The sequence below is a fragment of the Oncorhynchus masou genome, chromosome 31 (genome assembly GCF_036934945.1).
Source record: "Oncorhynchus masou masou isolate Uvic2021 chromosome 31, UVic_Omas_1.1, whole genome shotgun sequence".
Lineage (NCBI taxonomy): Eukaryota > Metazoa > Chordata > Actinopteri > Salmoniformes > Salmonidae > Oncorhynchus > Oncorhynchus masou.
Window position 1 is genome coordinate 16,158,413 of NC_088242.1, and position 22,424 is coordinate 16,180,836.

The following is a 22,424-nucleotide window of genomic DNA, read 5'->3' on the forward strand; positions in this document are numbered from 1 at the left end:
GTCATTCTAATGGCTGGAATGGAATCAATGGAACGGAGTCAAACATGTTGTTTCCATGTGTTTGGTAGCATTGTATAGATTCCATTCCAGCCATTACAATTAGCCTGTCCTCCAATAGCTCCTCCAACCAGCCTCCACTGCAACATACCTACACGTACTTTACGGTCACAAGACGCAGGCCTCCTTATTGTTCCTAGAATTTCTAAGCAAACAGCTCTATAGAGCTTCATTTTTATGGAATGGTCTGCCGATCCATGTGAGAGACGCAGACTCGGTCTCAACCTTTAGGTCTTTATTGAAGACTCATCTCTTATGTAGGTCCTATGATTGAGTGTAGTCTGGCCCAGGGGTGTGAAGGTGAATGGCAAGGTACTGGAGTGACGAACCATCCTTGCCTTTTTGCCTCTGGGGGCTGAGTCACAGGCTTGCTTGTGTTCTCCCATGCCGTCCCTGGGAGGGACGTCTTACCAGGCTTTTTTTTGCTATACTCGACTTGAGTGGGTTGAGTCAATGACGTGATCTTCCTGTCCAGTTGTCTTATCTGGTGTCCTGTGTGATCTTAAGTATGTTCCCTCTAATTCTCCAATCTCTCTCTTGCTTTCTCTCTCTCCCTTTCTCGGAGGACCTGAGAGATAGGACCCTGCCTCAGGACTACCTGGCCTGATGAACTTTGGCTGTCCCCATCCCCAGTCCACCTGGTCGTGCTGCTGATCCAGTTTCTGCTGTTCTGCCTGCAGCTATGGAACCCTGACCTGTTTACTGGATGGACTACCTTATCCCAGACCTGTTGATTAGAGTCTCTCTCTCGACTTCTGAATGCACGGCAATGAAAAGCCAACTGACATTTACTCCTGAGGTGCTGACCTGTTGCACCCTCTATAACCACTGTGTTAATTATTTGACCCTGCTGGTCATCTATGAACATCTTGAAGAACAATCTGGTCTTAATGGCCAAGTACTCTTATAATCTCTACCGCGCACAGCCAGAAGAGGACTGGCCACCCCTCAGAGCCTGGTTTCTTCCTGCCTTTCTAGGGAGTTTTTCCTAGCCACAATGCTTCTACATCTGCATTGCTTGCTGTTTGGGGTTTTAGTCTGGGTTTCTGAATAAGCACTTTGTGACATCGGCTGATGTAAAAAGTGCTTTATAAATACATTTGATTGATAACAGACAGACGACCTAATGCTTTTTTGTCTCACTGTGACTGAGCAGTAAGAGTAAGAGGATGGAAAGGAGAAGGAGGGAAAGGAGAAGGAAGGAGGAGGAGAGAGAGGGTGGAAGGAAAGGAGAAGGAAGGAAAGGAGAAGAGGGGAGGAGGAGGGGGGAAAGTAGACGGAAGGAGGGGGAAAGGAGAAGGTAGGAGGAGGAGGGGGAAAGGAGAAGGGAGGAGGGGGAGGAAGGGGAAAGGAGAAGGAAGGAAAGGAGAAGAGGGGAGGAGGAGGGGGAAGTAGAAGGGAGGAGGAGGAAAGGAGAAGGGAGGAGGAGGAAGGGGAAAGGAGAAGGAAGGAGGAGGAGGGAAAGGAGAAGGAAGGAGGAGGAGGGGGAAAGGAGAAGGGAGGAGGAGGAGGGAAAGGAGAAGGGAGGAGGAGGAGGGGGAAAGGAGAAGGGAGGAGGAGGAGGGAAAGGAGAAGGGAGGAGGAGGAGGGGAAAGGAGAATGGAGGAGGAGGAGGGGGAAAGGAGAAGGGAGGAGGAGGAGGGGAAAGGAGAAGGGAGGAGGAAGAGGGGAAAGGAGAAGGGAGGAGGAGGAGGAAGGGGAAAGGAGAAGGGAGGAGGGGGAGGAAGGGGAAAGGAGAAGGAAGGAAAGGAGAAGAGGGGAGGAGGAGGGGGGGAAGTAGAAGGGAGGAGGAGGAAAGGAGAAGGAAGGAGGAGGAGGGAAAGGAGAAGGAAGGAGGAGGAGGGGGAAAGGAGAAGGGAGGAGGAGGAGGGAAAGGAGAAGGGAGGAGGAGGAGGGGGAAAGGAGAATGGAGGAGGAGGAGGAAGGGGAAAGGAGAAGGAAGGAGGAGGAGGGGGAAAGGAGAAGGGAGGAGGAGGAGGGGGAAAGGAGAAGGGAGGAGGAAGAGGGGAAAGGAGAAGGGAGGAGGAGGAGGAAGGGGAAAGGAGAAGGAAGGAGGAGGAGGGAAAGGAGAAGGGAGGAGGAGGAGGGGGAAAGGAGAAGGGAGGAGGAGGGAAAGGAGAAGGAAGGAGGAGGAGGGGGAAAGGACAAGGGAGGAGGAGGAGGAAGGGGAAAGGAGAAGGAAGGAGGAGGAGGGAAAGGAGAAGGGAGGAGGAGGAGGGAACGGAGAAGGAGGAGGGAAAGGAAAAGGGCAGGAGGAGGAGGGAAAGGAGAAGGAAGAGTGTGTGGGGATAATATTTTGACTGAGCAATGACAGCACAGAGAGGAAGTGGTAGAGGAGGAGGAAGGGGAGGAAACTGAGTCTGGTCCAACACACCGTCCCAGCATTGTCTGAGTAATGACAATGCATCGTGTGTGTGTGTGTGTGTGTGTGTGTGTGTGTGTGTGTGTGTGTGTGTGTGTGTGTGTGTGTGTGTGTGTGTGTGTGTGTGTGTGTGTGTGTGTGTGTGTGTGTGTGTGTGTGTGTGTGTGAGTGTGTGAGTGAGTGAGTGAGTGAGTGAGTGAGTGAGTGAGTGAGTGAGTGAGTGTGTGTGTGTGTGTGAGTGAGTGAGTGAGTGAGTGAGTGAGTGAGTGTGAGTGATGACAATGTGGCATGCTGCTGATGACTAACCCAGACAGGGATAGAAAGGTCTGTTCCCCTTGGACCCGAGCCGACGATGTTACTAAATCCACCTTGGTCCTCTGAGTCACTCGTCAATATAATCAACAAGCTAATCATAGAAATCATCTGGCTACTAAATGGCTAATGCTAGATTCACTTCAATCAGTGTCTCCTCAAAGGCTAGGTGAATAATATCATAGTCATTTTCCCATAAGAGGTTTTTGTAGCCACCATAATTGAATTTGCAGACCACTGTAAAGATAAAATATGTAAAAAGTTACTTTTTTTGCTTTATTTGATTATTTCTTCCCTTTCTTGAAACAAGACTGCATGATGTCATCCCTGTAAGAGACAGTCAAGTAATGCAACCACCTTTAGCAAGGAAGCAGTTGGGCCAAAATGAGTTGTATTTTCTACTCATCCTTCTTTTTTAAAAGTTCCAGTGTATAATGCTAGATTACAATATGGATTTAACAGTGGGGGTTTCCAGCAGATTTGGAGTTGAATATATTTCTGAACTAAGCAGAAACAGACCGCTAGATATTCACTTTCATCTCAGAAACAGGAAGCATGCTGATGTGATGTTCAGGGCCTGTATTCCCAAAGCATCTCAGAATAGGAGTGCTGATCTAGGATCAGTTTAGCATTTAAATCAAAATGCATAATAAGGCAAACCCACCTGATCCTAGATCAGCACTGCTACTCTGAGAGGCTTTTAACTACAGGCACAGAATCACTGGTTACCCAGCACATATTTATGAGGAATGGGGTTTTTGCTGCGTCTGGGCTGTTGTCTCATTGTTTGGAAATGTGCTGGAGGCCACAACTGCACACACTATGACGTGTGTAGGGATAACAGATTGCTGAGTAATAATAAATGCTGGTCAGTGGTTTACATGGCTTATAAAGCCAGTTTCTGCCAACTGAGGCAACTATTCAAATAGGAGAAGCCATAGTACAAAAACGTTGAAGTTTCAGTGGTAGCTGTGGTGCCAGTGGGAGAAAGAGTGTGTGTGTATTTCCTGGTAGACAACAGGTAGACAACAGTTAAATTTAAACAACACACAGGGAATATTACCCTTGTGCTTAACCTACCCTGAAAAGCTTAATCAGAGTCCCAAATGGCACCCTATTCACTATCTAGGGCACTACTCTGGTCAGAAGTGCCATTTGGGACACAAAGGCATTTATTAACGTAAAGGTCACAATAAAAATGGAACACTAATTCAAATGCTCTCATCCTGTGTGTATGTCTGTCTGTCTGTGTGGGTTTGTGTGTTTGCGCATGTGCGTATGTTTGTCCATGCATGTGTTTATCCTTCCCAAACCGACCGCCTGCTTCTTTACGGCCTGCCTTCTTTTTATTAGTTTTTGTTCCTACTTCGCCTGCCAGGCAACATTACTAATAACTTAGTACTTAGGATACTTGGATTCAGCAAAGCTCACTTTCAGTCCTGGGCTCAAATACTATTTGAAATCTCTTAAAATAAGTTCAGCATTCAGCTTCAACCTTCCTGGAGTACAGTACAACAGTGGGCAGGGTTGGCACTTTTGGAAAAAAATATATACTGGTTCCATTGAAACACACAAGCTCAATCAAGCCCAGCTGAAGTATTTGAAATGATTTCAAATAGTATTTGAACCCAGCAATGTTAATATTGTGCCTTTTGTTCATTTTCTCTTCACAATCCAGTTTGGGCCTGCTATAAAATATGATTCATGATTCATTCTCGTTAGCATTAAAGATTACGACAACTAAGATAAACAACTATATTTAAAAAATCCCTCATATTTCAATCAGTGGACCAGAACCAAACAACAGATTGCCTGGTGCAACAGACTGCCTGGTGGGTGCGTGTGTGCCTGGCCGCCCTGCAGTGCATTCTGGACCCTGTGTCATCAACCCTGGGAGCGCTAGGAAGATGTTTGCAAACATTTCATTTTTGGGAAAAACAATATAACATATTTAGAGAAGAGCAGAACCAACTAAATGAATAACAGCTGTGTAACAATAGGAGCTGATTTCCTGGACACAGATTAAGCCTAGTCCTGGAATAAAACTATGCTCAATGGAGAATCTCTATTGAACTAGGTGTTTGAGTCCAGACTAGACTTAATTTGTGTCCAATAAACTGTCTCTAGCTGGACACCTACCAGTGGAGCCTAGCTCTCCTATGACTCCTGGTCATACTATATTAGAAGAATAACAGTGGGATGCTGGCTACTAGGTGACGGAGTTTGCTGAAGTTGGCTAGCTAGCTAGCTAGCTAGCAAGTGACAAGAACGTTATCCATCATGCATAGCAACCATCTTGTTTAGAATGGACGACCAGTCATTTTCCATAGACGGTAGCAGTTAATTGCGTTGGGCCAGTAACCGAAAGGTCACTGTTTCCAATCCCAGAGCCGGCTAGGTGAAAAATCTGTCAATGAACCCTTGAGCAAGGCACTTAACACTAATTGTGCCTGTAAATCGCTTGTGGTAAACGCGTCTGCTAAATGACTTAAATGTAAATGTATTTGTTGACTTCATTGAGTCAGTCCCCTCGCAAGGCCCGAGGTCGATGTCCGCACCCACGTGGAAAGTTATTTAGCATAATACAAAAATCCCCATAAAAATCAAGGTATCTGTTGTTTTTTGTTGCATTGGATGCATCACAATCCACTGCATCTGCCTATGTCGTGACAGAGTTTGTCAGACCAGGAGGCATCCTGAAAATCGCTCTTCTCACAAAATCATCTGCAGCATCCAGACAGTTTGGGATGCACACTAATATGACATATAATATCAGCAAATATTTGTGATATATATTCAAATTCAAAATCAAAGTAGCAAAATTATCCCTGGTATAACCTTCTTAAAACAATTACATATACCATATACTCTTCTGGGTTATAAAGCAAACAGTATCCCTTAGGTCTTCAACAGCAAATATGTAAATTGTTTAAGCATATGTTGCAGCAATTAAAATATTTTTTTCTGAATATTGACAAACAATATAATCTTAAGGGTGTTAGCAAATCAGCGACGGAGTTGACAAGCCACTGACAACAGATACTCAAAACAGACATCATTTTGCAATACAAAATACAAGTTCAATTCAAACATTTATAAAATATGATTCATGATTCATTTGAAAATCCCAAATAAAAACAACCATTCAATCGGCTCTTTCAGCTCTGACGGAATTGAGTTGATGTTTGACAAAAAAACACATTTTTCGTCTTCCTTCAAGTGGTATGCAGAGTAGCAATTTAGCTTTTCCTCTGTTGCTTTGTGACACTATAACTTAATTAAACGTAACATATTTGAAACAAAATTCCTCTTCTTTCAGGCAGATGGAGTTGATAGTTTGTTTGTGACCATGGTGATTCCAATTGTTTGTTTAAATCTATCAAAAGTAGAGAACTTTATGGACCATGAGTGGTCTGTCCTTCTGGAATAACTGTCCCTGCTCATTCCCGATTCATTTAGGATTTTAGACCAATCTGACAGAGTTCACGTAATCTCCAGACACATCTTTTAGAACTCACAGTTTTGAGAGAAATATTCTTTAAAGTCAAAGAGGGCTATTGCAAGAAAATACACTGAAAAAAAATATAAACACAACATGTAAAGTGTTGGTCCCATGTTTCATTTCACACAAAAAGATTATTTCTCAAAAATTGTGCGTACAATTTTTTTGCATCCCTGTTAAGTGAGTATTTCTCCATCCACCTGACAGATGTGGCATATCAAGAAACTGATTAAACAGCATGATCATTACACAGTTGCACCTTGTGCTGGTGACAATAAAAGGCCACTTTAAAATGTATAGTTTTGTTTACACAATGCAATGCCACTGATATCTCAAGTTGAGGGAGCATGCAATTGGAATGCTGAATGTAGGAATGTCCACCAGAGCTGTTGCCAGGTAATGTAATGTTAACTTCTCTACCATAAGCCACCTCCAACGTGGTTTTAGAGAATTTGTCCAACCAGCCTCACAACTGAAGACCATGTGCATGGCGTCGTGTGGGTGATTGGTTTGCTGATGTCAACGTTGTGAACAGAGTCCCCCTTGGTGGCGGTGGGGTTATAGTATAGGCAGACATAAGCTACGGACAACAAACACAATTGCATTTTATCGATGGCAATTTGAATGCACAGAGATACCGTGACAAGACCCTGAGGCCCATTATCGTGTCATTCATCCGCCACCATCACTCTATGTTTCAGCATGATAATGCACAGACCCATTTCGCAAGGATCTGTACACAATTCCTGGATGCTGGAAAATGTCCCAGTTCTTCCATGTCCTGAATACTCACCAGTCATGTCACCTATTGAGCATGTTTTGATGCTCTGGATTGACCTGTATGACAGCATTTTCCAGTTCCCGCCATTATCCAGCAACTTTGAACAGCCATTGAAGAGGAGTGGGACAGCATTCCACAGGCCACAATCAAAAGCCTGTTCAACTCTGTGCGAAGGAGATATGTAGCGCTGATGTGTACTGACTGGTTTTCATTAGTACACAGCGTTGATCGAGATCTTCAGTTTCTACAATTTCTAGCACGGAATAGCCTTAACTTCTCAGAAGAAGAATAGACTGACGAGTTTCAGAAGAAAGTCCCTTGTTTCTGGCCATTTTGAGCCTGTAATTGAACCTACAAATGCTGATGCTCCAGATACTCAACTCGTCTAAAGAAGGCCAGTTGTATTTCTTCTTTAATTAGCACAACAGTTTTCAGCTGTGCTAAAATAATTGCAAAAGGGTTTTCTAATGATCAATTAGCCATTTAAAATTATACACTTGGATTAGCTAACACAACGTGCCATTTGAACACAGTAGTGATGGTTGCTGATAGTGTCCCTGTGTACGCCTATGTAGATATTCCATTAAAAAACAGCCATTTCCAGCTACAGTACTCATTTACAATATTAACAATGTCTACACTGTATTTCTGATCAATTTGATGTTATTTTAATGGACAACATGTGCTTTTCTTTCAAAAACAAGGACGTCTAAGTAACCCCAAACTCTTGAACAGTAGTGTATATATTTTCCCCTTGTGAAATACCCGTAAATGTAAATGTTAAGCTCAAATAACGCTACGCCAGTGACACACACACACACACACACACACACACACACACACACACACACACACACACACACACACACACACACACACACACACACACACACACACACACACTCCTCTCCTGAGCCACAATAGTCACTTCTGGTTTGTGACCCATTAGGGAGCAGTTTAAAGAGTTGGATGAGATTGGGACATTACAGGTCACTTGTAATGAGGCCAATGTCTATATAGAACAAATCCTTAGCAAATAGACCAAGGCTTCGTCCCAAATGGCACCCTTTCCCCTATTCACCCTTATGGAAAAACAACATGAATTTCAACACATTTTCATATAATCACGCCATTTTATGTGAAGTTAATGTGGTAACAGGTGACATGTAAAGCAACACTTGATTACTTGAAACTACATGTGATCCCATGTGAAGTGTTCCAACTCATGTGAGTGTGAAATTAGGTGATTTTTCTGAAAGGGCAGTACACTACTATTGACCAGGGTCGAAGGGGGCAATAAGGATCTGGTCAGAAGTAATGCACTATAGGCAATCTTGCACCATTTGGGACACAACGCAAGCAAATATACTTCCATCTGTCTGAAAAGGTATATGACTGATGGCCAAAATGTTTCATTTTCACTTTTCTCTTTCTTTTCACTGAGATGATGTCACTTTATTTTTTAATGAAGCTTGAGGAAAAAATGTAAGCTTTTCCGAGCTCTTTGGGTTTTGGTACCAAATCCTTTCAGGTACATGATGTCAACACATGGTCATAGCAAGGCAATGAATATGTCCCAAATGGCTTACTATCTTCTATACAGTGCACTACTTTTGGCCAGATCCATATGGGCCCTTGTCAAAAGTAGTGCACTATCTGGAAAAGGGTTTTATTTGGGACACAGACCCTGAGACAATGGAAAATAACTCAGTTTAGTTATAAATACAATATTAGAGTGCTCAGGGAAATATACACTAATAACTAACGAACTGACATAGGCCAATGTTATGACCAGCTGCCTGTCACATGTGTGCACCTGCATGATTAAATAGTCTGACATCATCAATATGAGACATTCCTTGGAGGCTTCTACATTGACCTTTAACCCTAGGCTTAGGGGCAGAGGTAAATCAAATATCCTGACCTGTTTCAATAAACTGTCTGTCAGGTGATAGGTTGTGAGTACAGGAAGACATCTTGACAAGAACCAGACATTTGAAGAACAAACCCAAACCTGATACGTATCTTCAGGAAGAAGAAGAAGAAGACAACAAGTGAAATGGAGTGGAGGAGGGAGACAAAAATGTGTCTTTGTCGCGGAACAATGATCATGATGAGTAGGATGCAAGGGTGTGCAGCCTTTATAATATAGCATCAAGGCCACACCACAAAAGAAAAAGGTCAAGTTATCCTTAACTTGTCCCACCACTTCTACCAAGTAAATGTAAACTATGTTTGGATTTGCTGAGACGCAGTGTTGCGCCAGCAGATTCTTAAATTGAGCAATGAACAATAATATTGTCAAGGATTAAGACCGAAGGGAATGACAAGAGAGATGAATGAAGCCCTTACACATATTTCAATATCACATCCACCATTTGGCTTCCTCTAAGAGACAATCACACACACACATACACACACAGAGAGAGACAGGATTGGACCACTATATGACAGGCCGTAGAACAAGACCCTGACCAGAACATGACCTGGAAACGGGGCACAAATATTTATCTAAACGGAATCAGGCTTTGACAGACACTGTCTGGGCCTTGGATAGGACCAGAACTGGACTTGATTGAGCTTACCTGGTGCAAAAGTGCAACCCCCACCAACCTGGCACTCCAGGCAGACAACACTAAACGGTAAGGGTATTTAAAAAATATTTCAAATAGTGTTTGAACCCAGGGCTGGATAGAACACATGCAATGGAAGCAGTCTCACTCAGCTCAGACACAAAAGAATGAGACACAGAATGTGTTCAAATTCCAAAGCAAAGTGGAGTTCGACATCAATTGGCATTGATAGCCACATAGGATAGGCTTACTCAGAGCCAATGACTCTAGCCTAGACCTACCTCTCAATAACCTGCATACATGCAGGTTGTGGATATCTATAAACAGGGTGGACAGGGTGGAAAACAAAATGTACAAAACGTAGTTCAAATTCATTTGTCAAGGAGATACCATACTAATCAACTTTGTTTATTGAATAGAGAGAGACCGATGAGAAAGGTAGGCGAGAGAGTGCTGAAAAAGCAGTGGGTCAAATTTGAACCCATGCTGGCAGAGGTACATCGTACATGCGCTCCAGAGGTAGCGGCTTAAACAGCTAGATCACGACAGGCCACAACTCCTTTGGAATGTTTACATTTGACATTTAATTCATTTAATTATAATGTATGTGTATTTGAATAGACAGAAATGGGACCTATATCCCAAACAAGGGGTGTTATAAATTTTTTATTGTGAACATTCAGATCCTGCTGAGAAGGATTTAGTGTTGAAGAATGAAAGCCCTTTCATAAGAGAGAATGGAATCCTCATTGAGAGAAGCAATTTATCAATCACAAAGTGCTTTATAGTAACCCGGCCAAGATCTCAAAGATCAAGCAGGGGCAAAGTGGCAAGGAACAAGTCCCTAGAACGAAGTAACCTTGAGAGGAACCAGAATCCTAGGTGAGGCCTATCCTGCTCTGGCAGTACTGGGTAGAATTACTTTTCAATACATTTCAAAAGAACTATTCAGATAACCTTTATTTGAAAAAACAAGTAGTTGAATATTGGGATGTATTTGGAAATACACTTGGAAAGTATTTCAAAATACTCAAAAACACTGATGCAAATTTACCACGTACTGAACTCAGTTATTCCAAAATAGTATTTTAAATAAATATTTTACTTTCAAATACAATTTGATCAAATATTTGCTTTTTACAAATTACCATTCAAATACTCAGACAGTGCATTCAGAAAGTACTCAGACCCCTTGACTTTTTCCACATTCTGTTACGTTACAGTCTTATTCTAAAATTGATTAAACTGTTTTTCCCCCCTCATCAATCTACACACAATACCCCATAATGACAAAGCAAAAACAGACGTAACATGTTTTTACCCCAAAAATTAAAAAACAAAATTAAATATCACATTTATGTAATTAAACAGACCCTTTACTCAGTACTTTGCTGAAGTACATTTGACAGCGACTGCAGCCTCGAGTCTTCTTTGGTATAACGCTAAAAGCTTGGCACACCTGTATTTGGGGAGTTTCTCCCATTCTTCTCTGCAGATCCTCTCAAGCTCTGTCAGGTTGGATGGGGAGTGTCGCTGCACAGCTATTTTTAGGTCTCTCCAGAGATGCTCGATCAGGTACAAGTCCGGGCTCTGGCTGGGCCACTCAAGGACATTGAGAGGCTTATCCCGAAGTCACTCCTGCGTTGTCTTAGCTGTGTGCTTAGGGTCGTTGTCCTGTTGGAAGGTGTACCTTCGCCCCAGTCTGAGGTCCTGAGCGCTCTGGAGCAGGTTCCAAACGTCTTCCATTTAAGAATGATGGAGGCCACTGTGTTTATTTTTTGGTACCCTTCCCCAGATCTGTGCCTCGACTCAATCGTGTCTTGGAGCTCTACAGACAATTCCTTCAACCTCATGGCCTGATTTTTGCTCTGACATTCACTGTCAACTGTGGGACCTTATATAGACAGCTGTGTGCCTTTCCAAATCATGTCCAATCAATTGAATTTACCACAGGTGGACTCTAATCAACATGTAGAAACATCTCTATGATGATCAATGGAAACAGGATGCACCTGACCTCAATTTTGAGTCTCATAGCAAAGGGTCTGTATATTTATGTAAATAATGTATTTCTATTTTTTATTTTTAATACATTTGCAAACATTTCTAAAAACCTGTTTTCACTTTGTCATTATGGGTATTGTGTGTAGATTGATGAGGAACATTTTGTATTTAATACATTTTTGGAATAATGCTGTAACGTATCGAAATGTGGGTCAAGTCAAGGGGTCTGAATACTATCCGAATGAAAATACCCAAATGCACAAAAAAAGCATTTACAGTGCCTCCAGATAGTATTCACGCCCCTCAACTTTTTCCAAATTGTTCTGATCAAATAGATTTTTTTGTCATTGGCCTACATAAGATTTTTTTTTTTTACAAATGAATTCAAAATGAAAAGCTGAAATGTCGAGTAAATAAATTCAACCCTTTTGTTATGCCAAGCCTAAATAAGTTCAGGAGTAAAAATGTGCTTAACAAGTCACATAATAAGTTGCAAGGACCGACTCGGTGTGCAATAGTTTTTAACCTGATTTTTTTAATGAGTACTTCATCTCTCTACTCCACACTTAAAATTATCTGTAAGGTCCCTCTGTCTAGCAGTGAAATTCAAACACAGATTCAACCACAAAGACCAGGGAGGTTTTCTAATGCCTCGCAAAGAATGGCACCTATTGGTAGATGGGGTAAAAAAAAATTAAGCAGACATTGAATATCCCTTTGAGCATGGAGTAGTTATTAACTACACTTTGGATGGTGTATCAATTCACCTAGTCCCTACAAAGACACAGGTGTCTTTCCTAACTCAGTTGCCACAGAGGAAGGAAACCACTCAGGGATATCACAATGGGTCCAATGGTGACTTTAAAACAGTTACAGAGTTTAATGGCTGCGATAGGAGAAAACAACATTGTAGTTACTCCACTGGCTTCCGTCTGGGCACTCTACCATAAAGGCCGTATTGGTGGAATGCTGCAGAGATGGTGGACAGAGTGAAAAGGAACCCTGTACAGAATAAATATATTCCAAAACATGCATCCTGTTTGCTACAAGGAACTAAAGTAATACTGCAAAAAATGTGGCAAGGCAATACATTTTTTTGTCCTGAATACAAAGTGTTATGTCTGGGTGAAATCCAATGCAACACATTACTGAGTACCGCTCTCCATATTTTCAAGCATAGAGGTGCCTGCATCATGTTATGAGTATGCTTGTACTCGTTAACAGGGCCTAAAATTAACACCTGCCAAATGCGTATCGATTTTGGCATTGGCGGGAAAGAATGTCTAGTTCACCAGCCACGTTGGTGCGTGGTAACACTCCGGGCTCTAAGGTGTGAGCATTTAATAAAGATAGTCAAGTATGGGAACAAGCGCGAGTTGTGATTTATAGCAAAATAAATACTCCAGTAGCTGTTTTCAAAGTATTTCTGCCATTTTGTTTCTTATCTGGTAATGAACAAAGAAATCTGAATCCTAATGTTATAGCTATCCCACCTCGCACAGCAACACTGCCTGTCTGGGTGGCTATGAGTCCTGCTATATTTGTTTTTATAAGCAATGGGCACAGGCATAAAAGTTAGTCTAATTTAATCGAAAGTCTACTAAAGTGAGACTTTGTCCTTGTGTTTCTTAGCTATTTACATTGTTTTGTTCACAAACTAGGTTGCTTTTCATTGTTTGAGTTTGCTCCCACTGCTAGCAAAAAGAGACACCGTTGGCCTCTGCAAGTGATATCCTCACAGGCACACCTGATGACTCCAGTGGCCCTGTTACCAAGGTAACCTTAAAGGGGCAGCTAAACATTTTTGTCTGTCATAGAATATTTAATGAAATCGAGCAATACTTTAAATATGCGAGGGTCAGCAAGAGGAGTACACCTGCTTTAAAGTAGATTACTAACACCTAGGCCAGCTGGCACTCAGCCAAAAGCTTTGTCATGATTTACGTTGAATTAGTGCTAATACTTTAAGACTCATCCTTAACAATGCATAAGCCAAACTATTTGGGATACTGATTGTTTTCAGATGTCCTGTAGTTCAAATATAGACCGGTCCCAGATCTGTTTGTGCTGTCTTGTTGACAGTGACCATAGGAGGTGGCAAGACAGCTAAAACAAACCCGGACCAGCTTGGTTACATCATGGGGCAAAGACAATGGAGTGCTGGTAAGTGGAGAAGAGCTCAGATTTTACGGTTGCTCAGACCTGGGTTTAACAACTACACAGCACTTAGTTCAGACCTGGGTTTAACAACTACACAGCACTTAGTTCAGACCTGGGTTTAACAACTACACAGCACTTAGCTCAGACCTGGGTTTAACAACTACACAGCACTTAGTTCAGACCTGTGTTTAACAACTACACAGCACTTAGTTCAGACCTGTGTTTAACAACTACACAGCACTTAGTTCAGACCTGGGTTTAACAACTACACAGCACTTAGTTCAGACCTGGGTTTAACAACTATACAGCACTTAGTTCAGACCTGGGTTTAACAACTACACAGCACTTAGTTCAGACCTGGGTTTAACAACTACACAGCACTTAGTTCAGCACTTAGTTCAGACCTGGGTTTAACAACTACACAGCACTTAGTTCAGACCTGTGTTTAACAACTACACAGCACTTAGTTCAGACCTGGGTTTAACAACTACACAGCACTTAGTTCAGACCTGGGTTTAACAACTACACAGCACTTAGTTCAGACCTGGGTTTAACAACTACACAGCACTTAGTTCAGACCTGGGTTTAACAACTACACAGCACTTAGTTCAGACCTGTGTTTAACAACTACACAGCACTTAGTTCAGACCTGGGTTTAACAACTACACAGCACTTAGTTCAGACCTGGGTTTAACAACTATACAGCACTTAGTTCAGACCTGTGTTTAACAACTATACAGCACTTAGTTCAGACCTGGGTTTAACAACTACACAGCACTTAGTTCAGACCTGTGTTTAACAACTACACAGCACTTAGTTCAGACCTGGGTTTAACAACTACACAGCACTTATCCCAGACCTGTGTTTAACAACTACACAGCACTTAGTTCAGACCTGTGTTTAACAACTATACAGCACTTAGTTCAGACCTGTGTTTAACAACTATACAGCACTTAGTTCAGACCTGTGTTTAACAACTATACAGCACTTAGTTCAGACCTGTGTTTAACAACTATACAGCACTTAGTTCAGACCTGTGTTTAACAACTATACAGCACTTAGTTCAGACCTGGGTTTAACAACTATACAGCACTTAGTTCAGACCTGTGTTTAACAACTATACAGCACTTAGTTCAGACCTGTGTTTAACAACTATACAGCACTTAGTTCAGACCTGTGTTTAACAACTACACAGCACTTAGTTCAGACCTGTGTTTAACAACTACACAGCACTTAGTTCAGACCTGTGTTTAACAACTACACAGCACTTAGTTCAGACCTGGGTTTAACAACTACACAGCACTTAGTTCAGACCTGTGTTTAACAACTATACAGCACTTAGTTCAGACCTGTGTTTAACAACTATACAGCACTTAGTTCAGACCTGGGTTTAACAACTACACAGCACTTAGTTCAGACCTGTGTTTAACAACTACACAGCACTTAGTTCAGACCTGGGTTTAACAACTACACAGCACTTATCCCAGACCTGTGTTTAACAACTACACAGCACTTAGTTCAGACCTGTGTTTAACAACTATACAGCACTTAGTTCAGACCTGTGTTTAACAACTATACAGCACTTAGTTCAGACTTGTGTTTAACAACTATACAGCACTTAGTTCAGACCTGGGTTTAACAACTATACAGCACTTAGTTCAGACCTGGGTTTAACAACTATACAGCACTTAGTTCAGACCTGTGTTTAACAACTATACAGCACTTAGTTCAGACCTGTGTTTAACAACTATACAGCACTTAGTTCAGACCTAGGTTTAACAACTATACAGCACTTAGTTCAGACCTGTGTTTAACAACTATACAGCACTTAGTTCAGACCTGGGTTTAACAACTATACAGCACTTAGTTCAGACCTAGGTTTAACAACTATACAGCACTTAGTTCAGACCTGGGTTTAACAACTATACAGCACTTAGTTCAGACCTGGGTTTAACAACTATACAGCACTTATCTCAGACCTGTGTTTAACAACTATACAGCACTTAGTTCAGACCTGGGTTTAACAACTATACAGCACTTAGTTCAGACCTGGGTTTAACAACTATACAGCACTTAGTTCAGACCTAGGTTTAACAACTATACAGCACTTAGTTCAGACCTGGGTTTAACAACTATACAGCACTTATCTCAGACCTGTGTTTAACAACTATACAGCACTTAGTTCAGACCTGGGTTTAACAACTATACAGCACTTAGTTCAGACCTGTGTTTAACAACTATACAGCACTTAGTTCAGACCTGGGTTTAACAACTATACAGCACTTAGTTCAGACCTGGGTTTAACAACTATACAGCACTTATCTCAGACCTGGGTTTAACAACTATACAGCACTTAGTTCAGACCTGGGTTTAACAACTATACAGCACTTAGTTCAGACCTGGGTTTAACAACTATACAGCACTTAGTTCAGACCTGGGTTTAACAACTATACAGCACTTATCTCAGACCTGTGTTTAGCACTTTTCTCCAAATAGACATACAGTACATATTGTAATTTTTTTGTATGTGATGCGTACAGGAATTGAACCCACAATCTTGGCATTGAAAGTGCCACGCTGTTATCAATTTAGCCAAAAGCAAGCAATAAGCAACTTGTGCCTTTGCAACTATCCCCCAAAGCTTCTTCCACCACACAAACTGCATGAGATGGGAAAATGTTTTTTTTTATTTTTTTGCAAGAGCAGGGAGGAAAAAAGCTGCCAAATATCTCTCTCTCTCTGAAAGTGTGAAAAGTCTCACCAGCTCTCAGTGGAGGACATGTTTCAGGTTCCCTGTAGCAAGAGGAAATGGAAAGAAATAGAATGCTTTTAAACCACATGTGGTGTCAATTCCTGCTTTAGCTATCAAATATTTAAAAGTACTTATTTTATATAGCTCGCAGATTTTGAATGGTTCCGGATGGCAGTTGGTTTGAAGTTCTTGGTCTGTCAATGTGCAGTTAATCAGTAATCAAAGTCTCAAAAATGTGAAAAATCAAGTGTGTGTGAGTGAAAAGGATTAGTGATTCCAACTGCATGAGAAATAGGGCAATCATGGTGCGGAGTGCCAGAGTGAGACTCAGTTGTGGTTTAGAGTCAGTTGAGGGTGAGTCAGTTGAGGATGAGAGTGGTAGAGAGTGAATGCTGCCACAGTGAGACTCAGTAGAGGAGGATAGGGTAACAGTGGTTATGAACAGAGTGCCGCAGTAAGAACCAGTAGAGTTTGACCAACCAACCTGAGTGTCCTCAGGTCCCACAGCTTAACTCCGTCGGTCACTGCGCTGGTCAGGAAGAGGTTGTAGGAGTCTGGAGTCTGGCTACTGAACATAGAGCCCTAGAGGATAAACAAATAAATAAATAAGATATTAAGGCTGGAATCCTTAATGGTGACACATCTGTTAAGGACAAAAAAAAAGATTCTGCAAACAACAAACACTGTTTTTCCCCCCAACATCGCACGCACGATAGAAGAGCACAATATAGATTGCACTTCTTTCTTTTTTAACATGCTGCGCGACGCTTTCCCTGCTCGGCAACAAAAACAATAACAGTGGTGATGGGGCAGCCAGTGCTTCTGTTTCCCTCTACTGCGGATTTCATCTTTAATGTTAAATTGAATGTGGTTAATATCAAATAATTCTATGTCAAGTTAAGAAGAAAGAACACGTTTTAAACAGGGTGAATCAGTGAGGTACTACCCAAATGTGTCCGAAGAACACAGAATGCTAAATGTTTTGCTATGGTGTGTCCTTCTGAAAAAAACTGTTCTAAAATACATTATTCATAATTCATATACATAAGACTGCACAGAATTATCGCTGGGTAATTTACCACCCCTGAATGTGAGAGAGTCAGAGAGGCAGAGTAGACATAACACCTGAATTGAGAGAGTCAGAGAAAGACAGTATAGATAATCCCTGAATGTGAGAGTCAGAGAAAGACAGTATAGATAATCCCTGAATGTGAGAGAGTCAGAGAGATAATCCCTGAATGTGAGAGAGTCAGAGAAAGAGAGAAAGACAGTATAGATAATCCCTGAATGTGAGAGAGTCAGAGAAAGACAGTATAGATAATCCCTGAATGTGAGAGAGTCAGAGAAGCAGAGTAGACATAACACCTGAATTGAGAGAGTCAGAGAAAGACAGTATAGATAATCCCAGAATGTAAGAGAGTCAGAGAAAGAAAGTATAGATAATCCCTGAATGTGAGAGAGTCAGAGAAAGACAGTATAGATAATCCCTGAATGTGAGAGAGTCAGAGAAAGACAGTATAGATAATCCCTGAATGTGAGAGTCAGAGAAAGACAGTATAGATAATCCCTGAATGTGAGAGAGTCAGAGAGGCAGAGTAGACATAACACCTGCATTGAGAGAGTCAGAGAAAGACAGTATAGATAATCCCTGAATGTAAGAGAGTCAGAGAAAGAAAGTATAGATAATCCCTGAATGTGAGAGTCAGAGAAAGACAGTATAGATAATCCCTGAATGTGAGAGAGTCAGAGAAAGACAGTATAGATAATCCCTGGATGTGAGAGAGTCAGAGAGGCAGAGTAGACATAACACCTGAATTGAGAGAGTCAGAGAAAGACAGTATAGATAATCCCTGAATGTGAGAGAGTCAGAGAAAGACAGTATAGATAATCCCTGAATGTGAGAGAGTCAGAGAAAGACAGTAGAGATAATCCCTGAATGTGAGAGAGTCAGAGAAAGACAGTATAGATAATACCTCAATGTGAGAGAGTCAGAGAAAGACAGTATAGATAATCCCTGAATGTGAGAGACCGAGAGAGACAGTAGATAACCCCTGAATGTGAGAGACCGAGAGAGACAGTAGATAACCGCTGAATGCGAGAGAGTCAGGGAGAGAAGGGAGAGATAACCCCTGAAAGTTAAAGAGTCAGAGAAAGACAGTAGAGATTATCCCTGAATGTGAGAGTCAGAGAGAGACAGAGCAGAGATAACCCCTGAATGTTAAAGAATCAGAGAGAGAGAGAGAGTAGAGGTGACCCCAAGATGTTAAAGAGTCAGAGAGAGACAGCAGAGAAAATCCTTGAACGTGAGACTCCGAAAGACACAGTAGATAACCCCTGAATGTGAGAGAGTCCAAGAGACACAGTAGATAACCCCTGAATGTGAGAGAATCCGAGAGAGACAGTAGATAACCCCTGAATGTGAGAGAGTCAGAGAGACAGTAGATAACCCCTGAATGTCATAATATAATAGAGACAGTAGATATAACTGAATGTCATAATATAATAGAGACAGTAGATAAGGCTGGTCTGTCATAATATAATAGAGACAGTAGATAAGCTGGTCTGTCATAATAGAGATAGTAGAGATAACAGTGAGAGTCTGAGATAGATAACTGGTCTGTCATAAGATAATAGAGACAGTAGATAAGGCTAATCTGTCAAATATAATAGAGACAGTAGATCTAGAAAGGTCTGTCATAATATAATAGAGACAGTAGATAAGGCTGGTCTGTCATAATATAATAGAGACAGTAGATAAGGCTGGTCTGTCATAATATAATAGAGACAGTAGATAAGGCTGGTCTGTCATAATATAATAGAGACAGTAGATAAGCTGGTCTGTCATAATATAATAGAGAAAGACAGTATAGATAATACCTGGTCTGTGAGAGAGTCAGAGAAAGACAGTAGATAATCCCTGGTCTGTCATAATATAATAGAGATAATCCCTGGTCTGTCATAATATAATAGAGACAGTAGATAATACCTGGTCTGTCATAAGTCATAATAGAGACAGTATAGAGAGACAGTAGATCCCTGTCATAATATAATAGAGACAGTAGATAACTAGCTGGTCTGTCATAATATAATAGAGACAGTAGATATAACTGGTCTGTCATAATATAATAGAGACAGTAGATCTAGCTGGTCTGTCATAATATAATAGAGACAGTAGATAAAGGCTGGTCTGTCATAATATAATAGAGACAGTAGATCTAGCTGGTCTGTCATAATATAATGAGACAAAGAGACAGTAGAGATAATATAATAGAGACAGTAGATCCCCTGGTCTGTCATAATATAATAGAGACAGTAGATAACCCCTGAATGTCATAATATAATAGAGACAGTAGATAAGCTGGTCTGTCATAATAAATAGAGACAGTAGATAAGAGTCATAATATAAGAGTAGAGACAGTAGAGATAACTGGTCTGTCATAATATAATAGAGACAGTAGATCTAACCCTGGTCTGTCATAATATAATAGAGACAGTAGATAAGCTGGTCTGTCATAATATAATAGAGACAGTAGATATAGGCTGGTCTGTCATAATATAATAGAGACAGTAGATAAGCTGGTCTGTCATAATATAATAGAGACAGTAGATAAGCTGGTCTGTCATAATATAATAGAGACAGTAGATAAGCTGGTCTGTCATAATATAATAGAGACAGTAGATAACCCTGGTCTGTCATAATATAATAGAGACAGTAGATAATAGAGACTGGTCTGTCATAATATAATAGAGACAGTAGATAAGGCTGGTCTGTCATAATATAATAGAGACAGTAGATAAGGCTGGTCTGTCATAATATAATAGAGACAGTAGATAAGGCTGGTCTGTCATAATATAATAGAGACAGTAGATCTAGCTGGTCTGTCATAATATAATAGAGACAGTAGATCTAGCTGGTCTGTCATAATATAATAGAGACAGTAGATAAGGCTGGTCTGTCATAATATAATAGAGACAGTAGATAAGGCTGGTCTGTCATAATATAATAGAGACAGTAGATCTAGCTGGTCTGTCATAATATAATAGAGACAGTAGATCTAGCTGGTCTGTCATAATATAATAGAGACAGTAGATCTAGCTGGTCTGTCATAACATAATAGAGACAGTAGATAAGGCTGGTCTGTCATAATATAATAGAGACAGTAGATAAGGCTGGTCTGTCATAATATAATAGAGACAGTAGATAAGGCTGGTCTGTCATAATATAATAGAGACAGTAGATCTAGCTGGTCTGTCATAATATAATAGAGACAGTAGATATAGCTGGTCTGTCATAATATAATAGAGACAGTAGATAATCTGGTCTGTCATAATATAATGAGACAGTAGATAAGATGGTCTGTCATAATATAATAGAGACAGTAGATAACCCCTGAATGTGGTCTGTCATAATATAATAGAGACAGTAGATAATCCTTGAATGTGAGAGACCGAGAGACAGTAGATAATCCTGGTCTGTCATAAGACCGATAATAGAGACAGTAGATATGTTAAAGAGTCAGAGAGAGTAGAGTCAGAGAGAGACAGAGTAGAGTCAGATGAAGACAACGTAGAGGTAACCCCTGAATGTTAAAGAGTCAGGGAGAGACAGAGTAGAGTCAGAGAGAGGCAAGAGTAAATCAGAGAGAGAGAGTAGAGGTAACCCCTGAAGGTTAGTGGCAGAGAGACAGAGAAGAGTCAGAGAGAGACAGAGCAGAGTCAGAGAGAGAAGATGTAACCCCTGAACGTTAGAGTCAGAGAGAGACAGAATACAGGTAACCCCTGAATGTTAAAGAGTTAGTGAGAGACAGAGTCAGAGAGATACAGAGTAGAGTCAGAGAGACAGAGTAGAAGTAACCCCTGAATGTAAAAGAGTCAGAGAGAGAGTAGAGATAACCCCTGAATGTAAAAGAGTCAGAGAGAGAGAGTAGAGATAACCCCTGAATGTAAAAGAGTCAGAGAGAGAGAGTAGAGGTAACCCCTGAATGTAAAAGAGTCAGAGAGAGACCCCTGAATGTAAAATAGTCAGTAGAGAACCCCTGAATGTAAAAGAGTAGACCCCCTGAATGTAAAAGTCAGAGAGAGAGAGAGTAGAGATAACCCCTGAATGTAAAAGAGTCAGAGAGAGAGAGTAGAGGTAACCCCTGAATGTAAAAGAGTCAGAGAGAGAGTAGAGGTAACCCCTGAATGTAAAAGAGTCAGAGAGAGAGTAGAGGTAACCCCTGAATGTAAAAGAGTCAGAGAGAGAGAGTAGAGGTAACCCCTGAATGTAAAAGAGTCAGAGAGAGAGAGGTAACCCCTGAATGTAAAAGAGTCAGTAACCCCTGCATGTTAAAGAGTCAGAGTAGAGTCAGAGAGAGACAGAGTAGAGGTAACCCCTAAATGTAAAAGAGTCAGAGAGAGAGAGAGAGAAGATGTAACCCCTGAACGTTAGAGTCAGAGAGAGACAGAATACAGGTAACCCCTGGATGTTAAAGAGTTAGTGAGAGACAGAGTAGAAGTAACCCCTGAATGTAAAAGAGTCAGAGAGAGACAGAGTAGAGGTAACCCCTGAATGTTAAAGAGTCAGAGAGATACAGAGTAGAGGTAACCCCTGAATGTAAAAGAGTCAAAGAGAGAGAGAGAGTAGAGGTAACCCCTGAATGTAAAAGAGTCAGAGAGAGAGTAGGGGTAACCCCTGAATGTAAAAGAGTCAGAGAGAGAGAGTAGAGGTAACCCCTGAATGTAAAAGAGTCAGAGAGAGAGTAGAGGTAACCCCTGAATGTAAAAGAGTCAGAGAGAGAGTAGAGGTAACCCCTGCATGTTAAAGAGTCAGAGTAGAGTCAGAGAGAGACAGAGTAGAGGTAACCCTGAAAAGAGTCAGAGAAGAGAGAGAAGATGTAACCCCTGAACGTAAACCCTGACGTTAGAGTCAGAGAGACAGA

At 41.2% G+C, this 22,424-nt stretch overlaps 1 protein-coding gene across 1 annotated transcript in view; it reads right to left on the reverse strand.

Moving 5' to 3' along the window:
- Positions 1 to 22,424, reverse strand: part of wdr27 (WD repeat domain 27) — a 159,064-nt gene that overhangs the window by 80,351 nt on the left and 56,289 nt on the right. The window contains 1 exon segment of the mRNA XM_064952752.1: positions 16,988 to 17,085. Coding sequence (XP_064808824.1) covers positions 16,988 to 17,085 — 98 coding nt within the window.